The 20,290-nt window shown below is 32.7% G+C and overlaps 2 protein-coding genes across 2 annotated transcripts in view; both read right to left on the reverse strand.

Annotated features, from left to right (window-relative positions):
- Positions 1-5,682, reverse strand: part of zgc:162964 (uncharacterized protein LOC560569 homolog) — a 12,436-nt gene extending 6,754 nt beyond the window's left edge. Inside the window, exons 1-4 of the mRNA XM_056477536.1 lie at positions 5,215-5,682; positions 4,823-4,964; positions 1,808-1,948; positions 1,567-1,725 (exon numbers count right to left, since the gene is read on the reverse strand). Coding sequence (XP_056333511.1) covers positions 1,567-1,725; positions 1,808-1,948; positions 4,823-4,964; positions 5,215-5,428 — 656 coding nt within the window. The 5' untranslated portion in view covers positions 5,429-5,682. The remainder of the gene's footprint in view (positions 1-1,566; positions 1,726-1,807; positions 1,949-4,822; positions 4,965-5,214) is intronic.
- A 973-nt stretch (positions 5,683-6,655) lies between these two features.
- Positions 6,656-20,290, reverse strand: part of xdh (xanthine dehydrogenase) — a 36,552-nt gene continuing 22,917 nt past the window's right edge. Inside the window, exons 27-36 of the mRNA XM_056476565.1 lie at positions 17,795-17,876; positions 17,617-17,712; positions 17,397-17,525; positions 13,542-13,616; positions 12,807-12,859; positions 12,585-12,699; positions 12,243-12,308; positions 10,944-11,132; positions 10,386-10,553; positions 6,656-8,109 (exon numbers count right to left, since the gene is read on the reverse strand). Coding sequence (XP_056332540.1) covers positions 8,059-8,109; positions 10,386-10,553; positions 10,944-11,132; positions 12,243-12,308; positions 12,585-12,699; positions 12,807-12,859; positions 13,542-13,616; positions 17,397-17,525; positions 17,617-17,712; positions 17,795-17,876 — 1,024 coding nt within the window. The 3' untranslated portion in view covers positions 6,656-8,058. The remainder of the gene's footprint in view (positions 8,110-10,385; positions 10,554-10,943; positions 11,133-12,242; positions 12,309-12,584; positions 12,700-12,806; positions 12,860-13,541; positions 13,617-17,396; positions 17,526-17,616; positions 17,713-17,794; positions 17,877-20,290) is intronic.

Below are 20,290 nucleotides of genomic sequence, written 5' to 3' on the forward strand. Positions count from 1 at the left end.
ATATATATATATATATATATATGTGTGTGTGTGTGTGTGGGTGTGGGTGTGTGTGTGTGTATATATATATATATGTATGTGTGTATGTGTATAACTAGAGTTTGTTTGTTGTTAAATTGGGCTTGGTAAAACCTGTAGAAAACCTGCGTGTGAATATATTTTGAAATGTAATTAATTCTTATGGTTAAGCTTCATTATTCCAATCTTTACTGTCATTTTGACAAGATGTGCTACTTGAATATATATACATATATACATACATACATACATACATTTTTAGCATTACTTTTCTTAAAAAAAGACTAAAGATTTAAAGATAACAATAGACTAAATTTATGCGCAACAGGTCAGTGTCCTCACCATGTTGCTATATATATACACAAGGAGAACTTTTAAACAAATGTTATTGTAAGTATGAAAAGAAGATAATTATTGGTAAATAGAGTTAACAAATGTAAAGGTTTTATTGAAACTGATTGTTCGTGATGGATGCGTGTTGACCTGATTGGGTAGCTTTAGGTGGATAAAGTTATATTAAGACCACTTTAAAACAAAATACTACACCATATTTCAGTGGACTTAAGACTTTTCAAGGCCTACAATTTTGTTTTAGTAATTCAAGACATTTTAAGACTATTTAGGACACCGTGGACACCCTGCACACAGAAAAAAAGCATTTCACAGAATTACTGTGATTTATTATAGTTTCTAAACAGATAAATGTAGAGAAAAACCTTCAAAAACATTTTCAGACATTATAGCATTGATGCATTTAAATTTCAAATATTGTTTGCTAATAACATGCATTGCTAATAATATAAATTAGGCAGATTAATTTGTTGAAAAATCAAGTAACATAGAAGATGTAATGTCTGCTAATAACCCCGCTTTCTCAGGATGAAATTACATTCTTATAATTTATTAATTAGTTCATTTTCTTTTCGGCTTGGTCCCTTTATGAATCAGGGGTCGCCACAACGGTATGAACCACCAACTTATCCAGCATTTGTTTTACACAGCGGATGCCCTTCCAGCCGCAACCCAGCACTGAGAAACACCCATACACTCTTGCATTCACACTCATACACTACGGCCAATTTAGCTTTTTCAATTCACCTATACCATGTCTTTGGTCTTGTGGGGGAAACCGGAGCAAACCCATGTGAACATGCAAGCTCCACACAGAAATGTCAACCTTGCTGTGAGGTGATCATGCTACCCACTGCGCCACAGTGACGCTCTCTTAAAATGTACTAAATAGAAAATGGTTATTTAATATAACAAAACAGTTACTTCAAATTATTTAAGTTTTATTTGTGATTCAATAAATGCAGTTTTGGCCAAATTTAATGCATTTTTAATAAAGACATTTTAATGCAATATTATATGTTGATTTATTTATTTTTATTAAAAATGTTTACTAATTATTCAAATTTCACACAATTCATCCATATTTATTTTCTGTGATATTTCACTGTAAATATATGTTCAGCTTTGTCAACAATTAATATAATTATTTATGGCATTCTTAGAAAAAAGTGATTGGTTTATTATCAGATCACTTACTTTTGCCGTTCTATCTGTAACCTCTCTGCCTCTTCTTTCCTTCTCTGTTCCTCCTCTATTGCCCTCCTCTCCTCTTCTTCTCTGCGTTGTTCTTCTTCTTTCAGCAGTCTTCTCTCCTGCTCTTCTCTCTCCAGCCTGAGACGCTCTTCTTCTTCTTTTCTAGACACACACAAATACAGAATAGAAAGGCTTAATAGGATACAAGGCTACATTATCAGACAATATGTAGTTATTGACGTACTGTCTCCTCTCTTGGTCCTCCTTCTCAATTTTATGTGACGTCACATATGGTGCAAACAAACTACAACAAGAGTTCAGAAGCTTCACAAAGTCCTCCATGGCATCTTCTTTGGCCATGCTGCCCAGGGAAAGCCATTCTTTCCTAAGACAATAAAATAGAACAAACATAACTTTCTATTGCAGATAATATACACTGAAAAAAATTATTCAAAGATGATTCCTTGGATTTACTCAATTTTTTATGTTTAGTGGTTGTAAACAATTTATTTGTGTTGAATTTAAACAAACAAATGAAGTTGAACATTGTTAAATTTAATTTGTTTGTTTAAATTCAACACAAATAAATAGGTTGCAACAGTTTTGCATGCAACACTTTTTTCAGTGTAGTATAATACATCTTAAATTACAAATGACTAGGTAGTAATGATATAAAAAGCCATAATCATTATGCATTCAAGGAGTTGTTCACCCTAAAAAGAAAATTCTGTAATAATTTACTCACCCTTGTTCCAAACCTTTATGAGATTCTTTCCTCTGTCCATCAGAGGAGGAGTTATTTTGAAGAATCTTAAAAAACCCGTAACCATTGACTTCCATGGTATTACAGCTTTTCAGCTTTCTTCAAAATATCTTCTTTTGTTTTCAACAGAATAAACTAAATTTAAGTGTGAGCAAACAGTGAGTATATTTTCATTTTTAGGTGAACTACGCTACCATAATATAAATCATGCTAGTATATAATATGGAACATATACAGTGCACTCCACTAATACTGGCACACAATGTAAATATGCATGTTCAATAAGTTTGTTTGCACATTTAATATTTAATAAATGATGTTTACATTTATTTGACTTGATGTACACTGATGAGAAGGTCCATGAAACGGCTTCAGCTCGAGTTCTTATGAATATATACATAGAGTAAATACAAATGGCAAGGTACCTGGGATTAGGCATGGGAATTTAACAGTTTTCAAAGTACAGTATACCACGGTTTGGAAAAAAGTGAAGGTTTTAAAACCGCCAAAATTTTCTGTAATACCATTTCTAAGTTATGTGTAAGATTTTTTATTTACTTTTTTTTTTTTTTGACAACAGTAACTCCAGCTGAAAAAATATCCAAAGATGCTGTTTTAAATTGTTAAGAAATCTGTATTTTTGAAACAAAAATAGACGCAGAAGTCAACTAATCTTTTGAAATATTTAGCCTGACATGTTTACTGATTCAAATGATTATAAATCTTTCAATGAATAAAATATATTGTTTTTAAAGGGGAAAACAGTTTTTGTTTTTTACTCAGACATTTAAAAAGAATATATTTTAGAGCAGCAATCACAATACCGTCAGAATCTTATACCCGCCCATGCCTACCTGGGATGTAGGAGATTTTGGAGTAGTTGAAAGATAATGAGACCTAATAGTGGTACAGTAGGAGGCTGCTTAAATACTCTGGCTGTTGATTGAAATATTAGATAGGCTCATTCCTCCATAACTAGGCCCACACGAAATCGGCGCTCGCAGAAATCCCCAGATTTCTGCGGATTTTTAGCCCTTCATCGAGTCTTTTATTTACTTGTGTTAATGTGTGTACATTTCTATTTATTCCATTTTTTTTATTAATTTCAGTAATATTATTGACTAATGTGAAAATGTTCATATGATTTATTCACCATACAGTTTGCAAAGTCATACTTTCTGTCTTTCAGTAGATATATTATATGAGAGATTTGCTTTGTTCACCAATTAAGTTGATCTAATTGGATTTGCATTGGAAACATTTTATTAAAGTTAAAAAGATATTCTTTTTTATATCCTATATTAAGTTTTTTTGTTGTGATACTCCCAAAATCATTCTGCAAAATTCTGCAGATTTTCCACAAAATTCTGCATTCTGCGCAGAAATAGCAAAAAATGTCTGCAGATTCTGTCTGGCCCTATCCATAACTTATGGTTAGGAACATCATTAATATACCTTCCTTATAAAAACTTGTGTGTGCCATATTTGTTGGGGACTTATAAATTCATACATGTAAAATAAATATTTTTAAGCATGATATTCTGATTGATATTTTACATTTTTAGTGCACCTAGGTGATTAGAAACAGAAAATTGTTTAATCATTACAAACTCACGGAGTCATTCATCTCAATGGGTAAAAAGAACATGCATGTTATTTGCAGTAGTAGGTTTTTGAGCTAAACAAAATAGAAAATTTATTCATTCAATTTTTTTTCGGCTTAATCCCTTTATTAATCTGGGGTTGCCACAGCGGAATGAACCGCCAACTTATACAGCGTTTTTTTACGCAGCGGATGCCCATCCAGCTTCAACCCAACACTGGGAAACACCCATACACACTCTCACACACATACACTACGGCCAATTTAGCTTATTCAATTCACCTGTAGCACATGAAACACTTGGAGGAAACCCACGCCAACACAAGGAGAACATGCAAATTCTACACCGAAATGCCAACTGACCCAACCGGGGTTCGAACCAGCAAACTTTTTGCTGTGAGGCGAACATGCTTCCCACTGCACCACCGTGATGCCACAAAATAGAAAATGTCAATGAAAATGCTTATTTCCATTTTCATGGCAATATTTAAAAGACTGCAGCCAACAATTGTTATGAATCAGCTTGGACATGCGTCTCTTGTTCATGTGGACCCTTGAGGGTGGTTTTATTGGCCAAAAAATATCTAAAAATCACAGCTGGTGTACTTGTTAGTTGGGTCTTGGGGTCAGATAGTGTCCAAAACTACAATTAGGCATCATCAGCATCACCACAAATTGCTTGAGAGGATACTCTTATCCAAAAAATAAACTAAAACCTCTTTTTTTATTTTAATATTTGGAGCAAAAAGTTGAACAACAAAGCATTTTTTTCTCAGCTACCTTATTGTTTATATTTTTCAAGGTTGCCAATTTTAATAAAGGGCACTGTAAACCACAAACACCACGGCTATATCACTTTTAGTTAACTGTATCCATAATTTTCACAACATTACCTTCTGTCATTTCCCAGTACGTCAAAGAAGCCAATGTCTGGACAGCTGTTTGGATTATAAGGACCGAGAGTGATTTGCTTATGTAGTGCAACCAAACGAAGGTTTTCTTCATATGTTGGGTTGAAAGCCTTTCCATTCATCTCTGTTTGAGACAGTGACATCATTTAGAGCAATCATCATGGAAATAAATGACAACATCTGAGAGAGAGACTCTGAATCACAATTATTATGATATTAAGTTCCTCAATAGGTGGAGATGGTATTAAACTGTATCTAGACAACGAGTCACAAAAAAAGGACTTCGTTTGTTTTGCTACCAGTAATAAAGAATTGTTAGGTTGTTAGATAAACAGGGAAATAAAGTGACTTTGTATTAATTAAAAGTTCTGTACCTTTAAAGAATTTCAACGCAAGTCTGAAGAGCTCCTCTAAACTAAACCCCCAGTTTCTGTCCAAACTCCAGGACTTCTGCGGTGTTTCGTTATCCTGACATGTTTTATGGTCTTCTTGGGAGTCCAGCGCGTGTGTTTCGGTGTTAATGCCGTTCTCGGAGAAGGTTTTCTCGAGCCGGTCGCTGCCATGATCTTCTCCGTCAAACTCCATCATGTCAAACTGTCAGTCCGCGCTTACGCTCCTTACCGTGCTGCTGCAGTCACAGGTGGCCACGTAGCGCACAAAACACTTCTCTTCCGTGTATTCCTACCGGAAATCCCGGATATTTGCGTTATTTTCAGCGCGTTTAAACCGCTTTTGCTTTTTAGCAACGCTCGCAGCTGCAAGGGAAACATGCGAAATGTTCACCGACGAAGCTTGGTTTTGGTTTAATGCTCAGATGACAGTTTGTTATGAGCATTACCTGCGAGCATACATTAGCTGACCTGACCCAACCAGCCGTAATGCAGCTAATAAACTGAACCACATTCCTTGCCAAACACTCTTGAGATATTTGGAATTATGAGATATTGGAGGAATTATGAGATATTGGAGGAATTATAATAGCCTAGGAGCCTGGTTACACGGTTAATTTAAATCAATATTGGCTTGTTGCTGTTAATTGTTAAACAGTTGAATATTTATTTTTATTATATTTATACCATGGTTATAAAACTGAACAGTGCATAAATGTTACTGTTTTGTAATTAGTTTATCTAAAATGTTTACATTAACATATCTAATAAGATTAGGATATGTTGTGTAGACTAAATATTGTTTATTGTTAGTTAATGCTAACAAATGAAACGAAACATTAAAATGTGTTACAGAATAAACAAATATCTATATTTTTGACTAGGGAAAAATCCCTTTCAAAACCTTGAAACAGACTTTGGTGTAGTAAAGTTTCTAAAAGTAAGCATTTAAAAAACAAAAGCACTTTTATAGCTATTATTCATGCTGAATTAATTACACAAAACTGTTCAGACTGAAGTGAATCTCTCCTAATTAAGAAGATAATGATAAATCTCTTGTTCATCTTTAAACAAAGGCCAGTGAACCTCATGAAAAACTGGAAAGCCAAGAATTTGACCAGAAACAAGGGTTTCCAGTCTGTCATGTTTGAACAAAAAAAGAAACCAGCCAAGTGGGCCATTCAACTCCGTTAAAAGCTTTTGTATTGTGATTTTGCCAACAGTCATCTCCTAGATGTAAATTAAGTGTAATCTTCTCCATTTACAGTTTGAATCATTACGTCAGACAATTTTCTGCCATTCAGTGACTGGAATGATGTTATAGGAAACACAAAAACATCCAGAAACTCCCTCATGAAGAGAGAGATTTTCAATGCCAGACAAACACTATTATTGTAAACTTAGAAATAAGGTCTCAGTCTTGTTTTAATGTAAGAACACATGTTTTATTTTATACAATGAGGCGTTTTGAAGTGACTCATTCAATATTAATAAGCTACAAAATCCTTTACCAGTAACAACTCTTGATACATTTCGAAGCAATAATTGTCCTTTGTTACAAGATTCAACATGTTGCTTTCAGCACATACGCATACACATTGCAATCATCTGAATCATGATGAACAAATTACATTAATTTGACAATCACTGTAGACTAGTGTAAATAAGTATAATTTACTATCTATATTGCAAAATAACATAATCTATTGACTTACCATAAATTAAAAGTATCATATTATCAGTATTCAATACTTCAATTTAAAAAGAAAATAATTTATTTTGCACATAATTAAATAATTGATTGTCACAAGAAAAAAGGTTGTTGTAACTTTAAATCCTTTGCAAGTTTGCATTTTTGCTGAAATGAGAGGGAATTGTAATTCTGAGAAAAATCATCTGAATTATGAGACGTGAACTCAGATTTATGAGAAATATAGACAAAAGTTTGAAATCCTTTAAACTAATAATTGTGAGTAATTAAGATGCAATTTAAAAGAAGTAATAATTGCAATATATGAACTCAGAATTAAGAAAAAAAAACTTAATTGTAAAGTATAAACTCCGAACTGCTAGTTATGAATAAAAATGTGTGAGAAATATCAGAAAGCTTTAGTTACTAAAATGATCAAAGGTGATAAAACAGTGCATTTGAACAATTGAAAAAAAAAACATTAGTAAAATTACTTTTAATTTTAAAAGTAATTAAGTGCACTTTTTATACTTCGTTACACATTCATATCATTTAAGCTTCATTGAGAGGTCATAACAGCACAAAAGCTTATGTTTTCACAGCGAAATCCTCAGTTTCTCTTTCGCAATTACAATGTATTTATCAAACTCATGTTGAATACAATAATAATACTTTTAAAGCCAACATGAATATCCTTTTGCAAACAATTTTACTTGTGTAATATATCATATTTCTGAGTAAAACGGTATGCTTGAAAAGAAAAGACTTGAATTTATTTACTTGGAAACTAGACCTCACTTTTAGAGACAGAATATTTAGAAACAGGTAATTAATAAGTATCTTAACGCAAACTTATGGATCTCATTTAGCTGTCCCCCCACATTTAAAATGTCCACTACGCCCCTGGCCATTTGACATGTACTTTGGCAACTATCCAACAGCCTGTGTCTGCAGGAAAACAAAGTTGTTTCAGGCAAACAGTAAGCTGGAACATTTTGATTTGGAGATTAATAAGACAAATATTTTTTTTTCTTTGGAACAATAAGCACCAATGAATCATTGCACATAACCAGGAATGTGCAGTAATAAAGTTTGAAGTGACTGATTTCATGTTGACTTTAAACTGAGTTTGCTGTGTCTCAGACCTGCACTGCCCATGGAATAAAGGTGCCAGGATCCACAGGAGGACACTAAAACAAACAAACACACACACACACACACACACATAGTTTTAATGGCTAACAGCATACAGTCAACTTCGGTAAGCCTAATTAGAATCAGCTGATATGCCATGAAACAGTAAACCACATGAAACCAGCTCCAAGGTTACCATATTGGATTTTTAATACAGTATGTTTTATATGAGCCAATTATATGTGATTTATATACAAAACAATAATATTATATATGGTAACACTTAACAAAAAAGTTGTATTAGTTAATGTTAGTTAATGCATTAGTTACCATGAATTAACAATGAACAACAAATCTGTTAAGCATTACTGAACCTTTGTTAATATTAACTAAACATTAATGTGCTAGTCAATGCAGTATTTAACAATAACTAATCGTGAACAATGAACTCATTAAAAGACCTAAGTTGGGGTAATTAGAAAAATTAAGTTAACTTGAAAAAAACAAGTTGGAGCAACTAGACAATTAAGTAGTGTAAACTAAAAGATAAGTTGGTGCAACTAGAAAAGTGAAGTTGAGACAACTAAAAAGTCATGGTAAGTAGAAAAAATAAGTTGGGACAACTACCAATTTGAGTAACTGAAACTTATAGAAAAATTAAGTTGTGTTAACTAGAAAATAATAAGTTATGAAAACTAGAAAAAAATAGGCTGGGGTAATGAGAAAAACTAAGTTGAGGCAACTAGAAAAATTAAGTTGTGTGAACAAAAAATTATGCTGGGTCAACTAAAATTGAGTTATGAGAACTACAAAAAGTACATTAAGCTAACAAGAAAAATTAAGTGAAATTTTTTTTTCAGTTTATTATTGCAAGTACTGATTAAAACAGCGTCTTTATGTGTATTTAATAATTTCTATGTATACAAGCTATATACAGTTGAAGTCATTATTATTAGCCCCCCTTTGAATTTTGTTTTCTTTTAAAAATATTTCCCAAATGATGTTTAACAGAGCAAGGAAATTTTCACAGTATGTCTGATAATATTTTTTCTTCTGGACAAAGTCTTATTTGTTTTATTTCGGCTAGAATAAAAGCTGTTTTTAATTTTTAAAAAAATTTTAAAGGTCAAAATTATTAGCCCCTTTTAGCTATATTTTTTCGATCGTTTACAGAACAAACCATCGTTATACAATAACTTGCCTAATTACCCTTACCTCCCTAGTTAACCCAATTAACCTAGTTAAGCCTTTAAATGTCACTTTAAGCTGTATAGAAGTGTCTTGAAAAATATCTAGTCAAACATCATGGCAAAGATAAAATAAATCAGTTATTAGAAATGAGTTATTAAAACTATTATGTTTAGAAATGTGTTGACTTTTTTTTTCTCTCCGTTTAACAGAAATTGGGGAAAAAAATTAACACAGGGCTAATAATTCTGACTTCAACTGTATACATATATATAAATAGGGTTGGGTATTGTTTGGGATTATTACGATACCGGTGCTAAATCGATACTTTTAAAACGAGACCGGTGCCAAAATGGTGCCTGACGCAGGTGTCTGTGGTCCTTTTAAGGTTATCAAAAATCACAGTTTACATGGTAATGTAGTCTCTACATCAGAGTATTGTCTAAATCATATTAAAATCGGAGCATTAGTGTAAATGTACGTACTCATTGAAAGTGCCATATGATTTCAGAGACAGTGCATATTCCTCTGCCTTTGAGCCCTCAAATGTGTCATTAAGTTTGACGTGTTTCCCCCTTACACGCAACTTTTGTAAATCATCTGCTTCATGATGTTGTGTCAGAATCCTTACTTGTAAAATACGCTTTAGAACACTTAAAAGCAAATTTGATGAACATGCATGTTGATCTGTGTGTTGATCTGAAGAGAGTCGCTCTCGCTCACCGAATGCGCTGTACTGCGTGCGTCCGTTCCCTATAAGCAACAAGAACAAACGCCTGACATCGCCTGTCCGTATTCCTCAAAGTTGTTTAGGATTAAATGTTTAGAGATGGTGAGACAACGCATACCTATGTGTGCCTTTGATGGACCCCATTCTCACGTCCTTGTCGCAGCACCAGTGGCACTGAAATTCATATGCTGATTTGATCCAGTACATACTGCTTAAAAAGGTACCGGTGCTATAATGGCACCTGGTTTCGGTACCCAACCCTATATATATGTATAGTAATATTGCACAGTTCTAATTCACATTTGATACCAGTCTGTGTTTAATTACATTTAATCACTTTCATATTTACACAGCTCTGTGAGCATTAAATAAACCTTTATAAAATGTCAATAAACATTTCAAGTTCCAACATACCAATTTGGTAAACTTGTCTTCACAGGCATTTCGTATCCGTTCAGGGGTGGCAGGGCTGTCCAATCTGAAGGGTCCGGTCAGTCCAGACTCAGCCCTGGCAGCTGTGATGGCATCTTTAATGGCATAAAACACTGAGGCCGCCAGAAAGAGAGGAGGTTCACCCACAGCCTGAGTACAAACACACAACCAAACCTTAATGAGTTTAATGAACCTAAAAGAAAGATTTTGAAGAAAGCTGGAAACCGGTAAACATCGACATGCATAGCAAAAACAAACTATGGAACTCAACGGCTACATGTTTCCAGGTTTGTGTCAGGTGTGAGTGAACAATGACAGATTTTTCAGTTTTAGGTGAATTATTAGGGGAATTATCCATTTAACTGTTAAGTCTTGTTTGTTAAATTTTATCATATCATCATGCCTGGTGTGTTTTTTTACACACCAGGCATCTATTGAATTAAATCAGACAAACACTGGTTAATTTTCTACCCCTGGCATAATCATAGCACAGTACATGACATCAACTAATACAAACCATGATCTCAGTGTGCATCTAACCTTTGAAGAGAAGATGGCTTTGTCATTTGGAGCATCTCTGAGCAGCGAAACCTTTAATTCACTGGGAATATCCCCAAAAGCTGGAATCTTATACATGCCAGGTCCACGAGTATATAGGTAACCGTCAGGAGAGTAGCGAAGTTCCTCTAGCGTGAACAGACCTAAGCCTTGCATGAACCCACCTTCCACCTGCAAATGTAGTAAATCAATTCAATTCAATTCAATTCAATTCAATTCAATTCAATTCAATTCAATTCAATTCAATTCAATTTAATTCAGTTCAATTCAATTCAATTCAATTCAATTCAAATTACCTAGTGCATTTAACAATGATTATTTTCCCAAAGCAGCTTTACAAAAAGTGTACATTTGCTCATTCTGAAAAAAGGTCAATATTATTAAGAATAATAAGAAGTTATAAGAATAAGATCTCTTTAGCAATATTTCGTTTCTATTGGCTACAGAACAAACCACTGTTGTTTCCCTAATTAACATAGCTAACCCAGTTAAGCCTATCTTGAGTATCTTAAGTTATTGTATCTTTCATAATAACTAGTGAAATATTATGTACTGTCATCGTGGCAAAGACAAATGAAGTCTTCTCTCCATCAAACAGCACTTGGGCAATATTTACAAATAATAAAAAAATTCACAAGATGGCTAATAATTTTGTCTGTATGTCATAATTACCAGCGATCTCTAACCACCAGAGGTCGCTGGTAAGAACTCACTTTCACATGGACTACATCTTATGAACTACAAATTCAGTCATGCCACACACACACACACACCTGCTCCAAGTCTCCACTGATTGGACTCCCACAGCTGATGCTGCTTCTGGACTAATCACACACACTACTTTAGCAGCACACACACTCACTTCCTTGCAGAGTCTTGTTTACCTGTAAGTGACAATTCAACGTGGTTTCCTTAGTCTTGTTTCTCCGTGTTTTGACTCTTGCCAAGTTTGTCTGTATGTCCATGTTCACTGCCTGCCTTCCGACCTCTCGCCTGTTATAGTGACTACGATTATGGATTTGCCATTATTCATCTGTTTGCATCTGTGTTGACCCTTGCTTGCCTGACTACCGAATAAACCTGCACTTGGATCCTAACATTGTCTCTGTTATCCACGTGTTACACTGTACATAGTATACTGCACAGTTAACAGTAAGTTTAGTAAGAAGTGATTTGAATATTACAATAATCAATACACAACATTTTATGTATTGTTTAGTAGGGTGATACTGAGATGAATTGACAATGGTTGATCTGCTTTATTCAGCTCTGATGAAATACCTGTCCAATGTCCAGTGCTGGATTTAAACTCTTGCCCACATCCATCACGATGGACGTATGAAGATTCTGACCGGAGACGGAAAGAGAGAGAGTTAACTTTGGAGCATCTTAAAATAATTGGGATACATTTACTAAGACTATGAGTCAATACTACTTAATTTGAGTCTTGCTACTTGTCACGTGTGTACTTTTTACTCCCATTGGCACTTTAAAGAGACTGCACTGCCATGCTAATGTGCCTTGTTTATTAAATCTGTCAATAATAAAATAATAAATTCTGTGATTTATTATGTAAGTAGTTGTACTCTAGTCACTAAAACAGACATTTCACATAGATATTACCTTATGACTGCCAGTTAGACAGTCTATCTCCACTTCTGAGACGGCCACACCATAACTGAAGTAGTTAAAAGGCCTTCCTGAGTTAGTGTCAAAATCATAACCAAGATCTGGAGTCCTATAAAATGAGATGAGTAATAACTTGTATGAGGAGCAGAATGATTAGCACGGTTAAGCATAAAAATGCTCATTTTTATTGATTATAGGATGTTTGTAGTAACATACTTGTAGAATCCATTGGCAGACAGATTTACTCTGTCAAAATAGGCTGCTGTGACCTGGAAATGTCATTAATATGATGAGCAATGTATACATCATATATATATATATATATATATATATATATATATATATATATATATATATATATATATATATATACAGTTGAAGTCAGAATTATTAGCCCCCCCACCCCCTTGGATTTTTTTTTCTTTATTTTATATTTCCCAAATAATCTTTAACAGAGCAAGGACATTTTCACAGTGTGTCTGATAATATTTTTTCTTCTGGAGAAAGTTTTATTTGTTTTATTTCGGCTAGAACAAAAGCAGTTTTTAATTTTAAAAAACATTTTAAGGTCAGAATTATTTTTTTAAGCCCCTTTAAGACATATTTTTTCGATAGTCTACTACAGAACAAACCATCGTTATACAATAACTTGTCTAATTACCCTAACCTGCCTAGTTAACCTAATTAACCTAGTTAAGCCTTTAAATGTCACTTTAAGCTGTATAGAAGTGTCTTGAAAATATCTAGTCAAATATTCTGTACTGTCATTGTCGCAAAGATAAAACAAATCAGTTATTAGAAATTAGTTATTAAAACTATTATGTTTAGAAATGTGTTGAAAAAAATCTTCTCTTCGTTAAACAGAAATTGGGGAAAAAATAAACAGGGAAGCTAATAATTCTGACTTCAACTGTACTACTAAATATATAATTACTAAAACTATATACTGACCCAGTCTTCCCAGCAGCCATTTGGGTTCTTGTCTTTGAAAGGCTGAAGTCTCTGTAGTAAAGTCTGGCAAGCATTCTATGAAACATTACAAGGTTTTGTAAAATTAAAGATTTCGACACAAATGTTGACTTGGAAAACCTACAGTTCAAAGTTTTAGAATGTGTAAAAAATTTTTTAAGATTTATTTAATGTTATCCAAGACAACAATATTAAAACTCTTATAGGGTTAGTTTACTTAAAAAGGATAATTTAGACATTAATTACTCATTTATTTTAAACCCCTGAGATATTCATTCATCTTCAAAACACAAATTAAGAAATTTTGTATGAAATCAGAGAGCTCCCTCATCCTCCATAGACAGCAGCAGTCCCGAGACATTCAAAGTCTAGAAAGTAGGGCTGGGCGATATGGCAAAAAAAAGAAATCTAGGTTTTTTCATAAAGTTTGACCGATTCACGATTTCGATTTTTTTTTTTATTGTGTAACTAGTCAACTTAAAACATTACAACAACATGAATGAAGTAACATTCTCTTTATAAGTAACTTGAAAAACCATCTGGTTAAGGAACATTGTATTTTTAATGGCCATGCCATACATAAATTGGTCAACAAGGTGTAAATAAATGTAAAACAAATTCACAAGTTAAATATCGTTGCAGAAGATTTGAATGAAATAAAGTAAATATTGTGCAATTTGAATTAAACATTAAATACTTCTGAATATATAGTAAGAAAATAACCATTTTAACCAATGTAAACATTACATCAGTCAACTCAAAAAGTTAAGCAAATTTAAAACAGTTAAAAAAAATAAAACTTTGTAGACCATCATGCAAACAAAGCATGTTGTTGATAAGTCACATGTAGCGGTTCTTTACAGGTTTCTTGAGAGAACGTTCTGTCTACAGTCTGACTGTATGGGCTGTATGGGCTAATGTAGTTTTACTACCTTCAATGGTGCAATTGCATATATTGATGAAGTATTGATACTTTGACTACAAAGTAAGCATAATAAAAATTTTCATTTGCTTTGTGTAAATTAAATATAAATTAAAGATTAAGTAGATTAGTTGATTTAACAAGACAATGTGTCAGTAAACAGGGCGCCTGTTAATAAAGTTTCTAATAACTACCTTTTCTAACAAAGGCAATAATTTTCATAATAAATAAAATGATTACTTACGTGCTGGTCATAAGCCATGTTTGTTAAGGTGATGATAAGATCACGTGAATTATGGTTCGTCGTTTAATCGGCGTCCAATCCCGGCTAACTTCCGGAAAGGTAGAGTAGCCAATAGCGCTAGAGATAACAAGTGAACCAAGTCCCGCCCCAGGACTGACAAAATTCCAAAATGTTTCGCGCGAGCAGAGAGAAGAACCAGCGAGCGAGCGGAGAGAACTGATCGCGCGCGCGCTGTAGGCATGACCTCGCTCGCGAGAGCGTACATCGTGCGCACAGATGATGAGGTGCGCGCGCGGGACTTGTTTTCTTCGCGCTGGATCAGTTGAGCGCGCGCGTGAAGATCCCCTGTGCGCTCGCGAGCTGTAGTTTTCTCGCGTGTAGATCTGTAATCTGCTCACGGTTCACTTCTCCTCGCGCGCAAACATCACCGCTGCGCTCGATTAATATTGGCATTGATTTGCCGCCATAACATTCTCTGTTACATTCCTTCATAGAGCACCGTACTCTCACAAGTGAGCGGCTAATTAGGCGCGCCATCATGTGGTAGGACAATATTGCCTCTTATATTGTCCCTAATAGTTTTATTTAAAAAAAATCGCGATACCTCGATTTAATGAAAAATTAAATCGTCTTAAAAACGTAAATTCGAATTAATTGGAAAAATCGAAAGAATCGCCCAGCCCTACTAGAAAGGTACCAAAAAACATTTTCAGAACAGACAATATGCATTCAGTGGTTTAATTGGAAAAAACCTTTAGTACCACATACAACAAAAATAATTTTATTTATCTCCTCAATGATAGTATAGGGAGCATGTTCAAAAGTTCCTCTGTTTGAAACAAAGCAGAGACGCATCTAAGGAAATATGTCGGCAGTGGGACACGCATATAAAGCACATCACTGTCGTGAATATGCACTCTATCCACTTGTTAAGTGTGACGACGTCACATGAAGTGGCTACTGAGTTCAATCGCTATATCAAACTGTATGAGGAGACTCAACAAATGGTAATAATAAACATTTACAAAGCAATGTAATACTTTCAAAAATCACGATCGCAATGTATATAGCCAAGCCTAATAACAGATGGCCAGACAGTGATTCATTTTTTATAAATTGTTAAAATATCGGTGCCTGTGATGCAGCAAGTCCAGATGTGTACACCGTGATTTAATATAAAATTCACTTTAATGTGTGATTTGGCCATAAACTAATATTTTTTCAATTGAAATAAGTAGCGGCTTGGACCCGGAAACAGTATTTCATACGTCACGACTTAACAAATTGATAGTGATACAAAGGAGAAGAAATTGTTGAATAAAGTTTAAAATGTGCACACAAATAAAGTGCGCACAAAAGAATTTTCATAGCTGATAATATTCAACTGGAACCACTGAGGCATATGGTCAGTCAGTTTTGAGAATATGAAGAATTGTATCGTTCTGCACTTTGAAAGAATCATTGCTATGTCTAGAGGATCAGAGATCTCTTGGATTTCATCTAAAATATTTTAATTTGTGTTCTGAAGATGAATGAAGTTCTCAGGGGTTTAAAACAACATGAGGGTGAGTAATTAATAACTCAATTTTCAATTTTGGGCAAGGTAACACTTTAATTACATATAAATATTATACAAACTTTATACAAATTTTAAATGTTTAAACTGTATTGTATTACTGTGACATCAAAACTGAACTGGGCTGTAGTTACACAGTTGAAAAAGAAATGGAGGACACAAATCAGCTACAACAGCAACAGTATTTTAAATGAGCACCAAAATATTGAACATTTTGAATGATGAGGTTGAACTTTCCTTATGCATATTTCCAGCACTTATGTTTCTGCATGCTATCAAATAGAGCCCACATGAATTTTTTTATTGTAATTTCTAGTAAATATAGTGTTATAGTGTTTTGGAACCATGCTATAGTAAAATGATTTATCAGTTGTGGAAATTCTATAGTTGCTGTGGTAATACAACATCTATAGTAATGTAAGCAACCCAACACTGTACTCGTTTCTACAACTACAGGATATCCCATATATTTTACTACAATACCAAAAAGTTTAATGTATTAAAAACTGTAAGTAGTCTACAGTATTTATTACAGTTTTACAGTTCACTCTAGGTAAAACTACAGCATATTATTACATTCCTTTAAAATTAAATGTATTACTCTATTTTATTACTCTATAGTAATTTATAGCAAATACTATAGTGTTATAATGTTTTAAACCATACTATAGTAAAATACTTGAATTAATGAGTTGAGGGAATTCTATAATTGCTATAGTAATACAACATCTATAGTAGTTTGCACTGTACTAGTAACTACAATGTATACAGTGTATTACACTACAACAGCACAGTTTAATGTATTAAACCTGTGTATTTTGTATTCTACAGTATTTATTACAGTTTTTCAGTTCACTATAAGAATACTACAGCATATTATTTCCTTAATTAAAAATGAATTATAAATAACATAATAAATACAGTAGGATACACTTTACTGAAGTATATTTCAAAAACACTTTGGTATTTTTACTATAAATTACTATGGAATCTTTTCATGTATTACTATATTTTACTGACCCTAAACCTATGAAATGCAGAGTGTACATTAAAAAAAGAGTCATAAAACGTGAATATCTGTTGAATGAGGCTTACATAGACGGCCATCCCGTTGAGGTCAGAGGAGGCGGATGCGGCCGTAGGGCTGGTGTTGGGAACTGTGCTAGTGCTCGTCTCTGTGATGTGAATCTTTGTGCAGGGGATTTCAAGAGTTTTACTGGCCACCTAAACAACACAAAACATTCAAACCCACATGAATTGTGATCAAAACTATTTCATTATATTTTATTTTTGTTAAGTGCTTACTTTGCATTACCTGGACCATTTTTGTGTGCAGACCTTGCCCCATTTCTGTTCCACCATGAGTTAGCAGAACAGACCCATCTGAATACACGTGTACCAGTGCCCCTGCCTGAATCAGAAATATCTGTCACATACATGTACACAATCACCTTTCTAATCATAATTTTGAGTCTGAGAGGAAGGAAGCTGACCTGGTTGAGGAAAACAGCAGTGAAGCTGATGCCAAATTTGGTGGGAATGATGGACAGCCCTCTCTTGGTCCAGCGGTGCTGCCTGCATTTAAAAAAGTTACAACAATTCTGACCCACCAAGTTTTGCAGTATTTGAAGTGGAAACGCTGGCGCTGAGGTTTTAGGACAATTGGTCTGAACAAGAAACTGTACTTTATTTTTAACATAATCGCCTTTAGCCTTGGCAAACAGTCCTGAAGTAATTCACAACACTCTGAGTGCGTGCAAGGTCATTATATTGTAAATATATAATACATACTGTTATGTTTCTCTCACAAATCAATTATTTTGCTTCAAAAGGCTTCAATGTACCCTGTAAACCCTAATAAGTTGATACTACTCAAATGATTTGAGGAAAACGATTCTCTCAGTTCGTTTGAGTAATGGGAAATTGACAACTATATTAACTGAGTTGAGATGGATCGTTAGCCCATCGCTCAACCCTCAACCTGGAGGAACAGCATATACACACATACACTACGAACAATTTAGCTTACCCAATTCACCTATAGCGCATGCCTTTGGACTTGTGGGGGAAACTGGAGCACCTGGAGGAAATCAACTTTGGGAGAACATGCAAACTCCACACAGAAATGCTAATTAAACCAGCCGGGACTCGAACCAATGACCTTCTTGCTGTGAGACGACAGAGCTACCCACTGTGCCACCATGTCGCCCCACATGTATAGGGTTCAGGTAGTGCCTCTGTCCTGCTGCGCTACAGCAAAATTTAGTACCACAAGCCAAGTGACCCCTTTTTTGTCATATATATATATCGACCAATCAGCGCGGTTGTCAAGGCAGAATTTAAAGCGCAACCAATCATTTTAAATAGAGACATGGTGAATCGTTAATAGAAATTAAAATGTTGAGTTTAGAGAACTTAAGATATTAATTAAAAGTTTGTTGCTGCCTAATGAGTAAGTTAAACACACATGTTTGAGTTTTGGTGCCAAACTTGGTATTTTAAGTAATGTCAAGTTATATTAACTTGATATTTTTAGTAATGACAACAGCTGAGTTTACAGTGTGCCCTTCCAGCTGCAACCCAACACTGGGAAACAACCACACACTCTTGCATTCACACACATACACTACTGCCAATTTAGCGTATTCGATTCACCTATAGCGCATGTTTCTGGACTAGTGGGGGAAACCGGAGCATGGGGAGAACATGCAAACTCCACACAGAAATGCCAACTGACCCGGTCAGGGCTCGAACCAGTGATCTTCTTGCTGTGAGGCGATCATGCTACTGTGCTACTATATGCGCCACCGTGACGCCCAACTTTACTTCAATCAAACAATATTGCTAACAGTTTTAGTTAACTATGGCAGCAGTAATACTACTCTATTGACACTTAAAAGTTTACAATGCACAGTTGTACAGTACATGATTTCAAGGCAAAGCAAACATTAAACTTTTTTGTTTATACAATTTGTTAATAATTAATAATTTATTTAAAAAATCTATTACTTTTTGTTACTATTACTTTGCAGGTTCAGAAAAGTTTTGTAACCAACAACAGTATAATATGATATAATATAATATAATATAATATAATATAATATAATATAATATAATATAATATAATATAATATAATACAGTTATAATATAATATAATATAATATAATATAATATAATATAATATAATATAATATAATATAATAAAATATAATATAATACAATATAATATAATATAATATAATACAATATAATAAAATATAATATAATACAATATAATATAATATAATATAATACAATATAATATAATATAATATAATATAATATAATATAATATAATATAATATAATATAATATAATATAATATAATATAATAAAATATAATATAATACAATATAATATAATATAATATAATATAATATAATATAATACAATATAATATAATATAATATAATATAATATAATATAATATAATATAATATAATATAATATAATATAATATATAATATAACATAATACAATATAATATAATATAATATAATATAATATAATATAATATAATATAATATAATATAATATAATATAATATAATACAATATAATATAATATAATATAATATAATATAATATAATATATATAAATATAATATAATACAATATAATATAATATAATATAATACAATATAATATAATATAATATAATACAATATAATATAATATAATATAATATAATATAATATAATATAATATAATAATATAATACAATATAATATAATATAATATAATATAATATAATAATATAATATAATATATATAATAATATAATATAATATAATATAATATAATATAATATAATATAATATAATATATATAATATAATATAATATAATATAATATAATATAATATAATATAATATAATATAATACAATAATAATATAATATAATATAATATAATATATACATATAATATAATATAATATATATACAATAT

The sequence above is a fragment of the Danio aesculapii genome, chromosome 17 (assembly GCF_903798145.1).
Source record: "Danio aesculapii chromosome 17, fDanAes4.1, whole genome shotgun sequence".
NCBI classification, from domain to species: domain Eukaryota; kingdom Metazoa; phylum Chordata; class Actinopteri; order Cypriniformes; family Danionidae; genus Danio; species Danio aesculapii.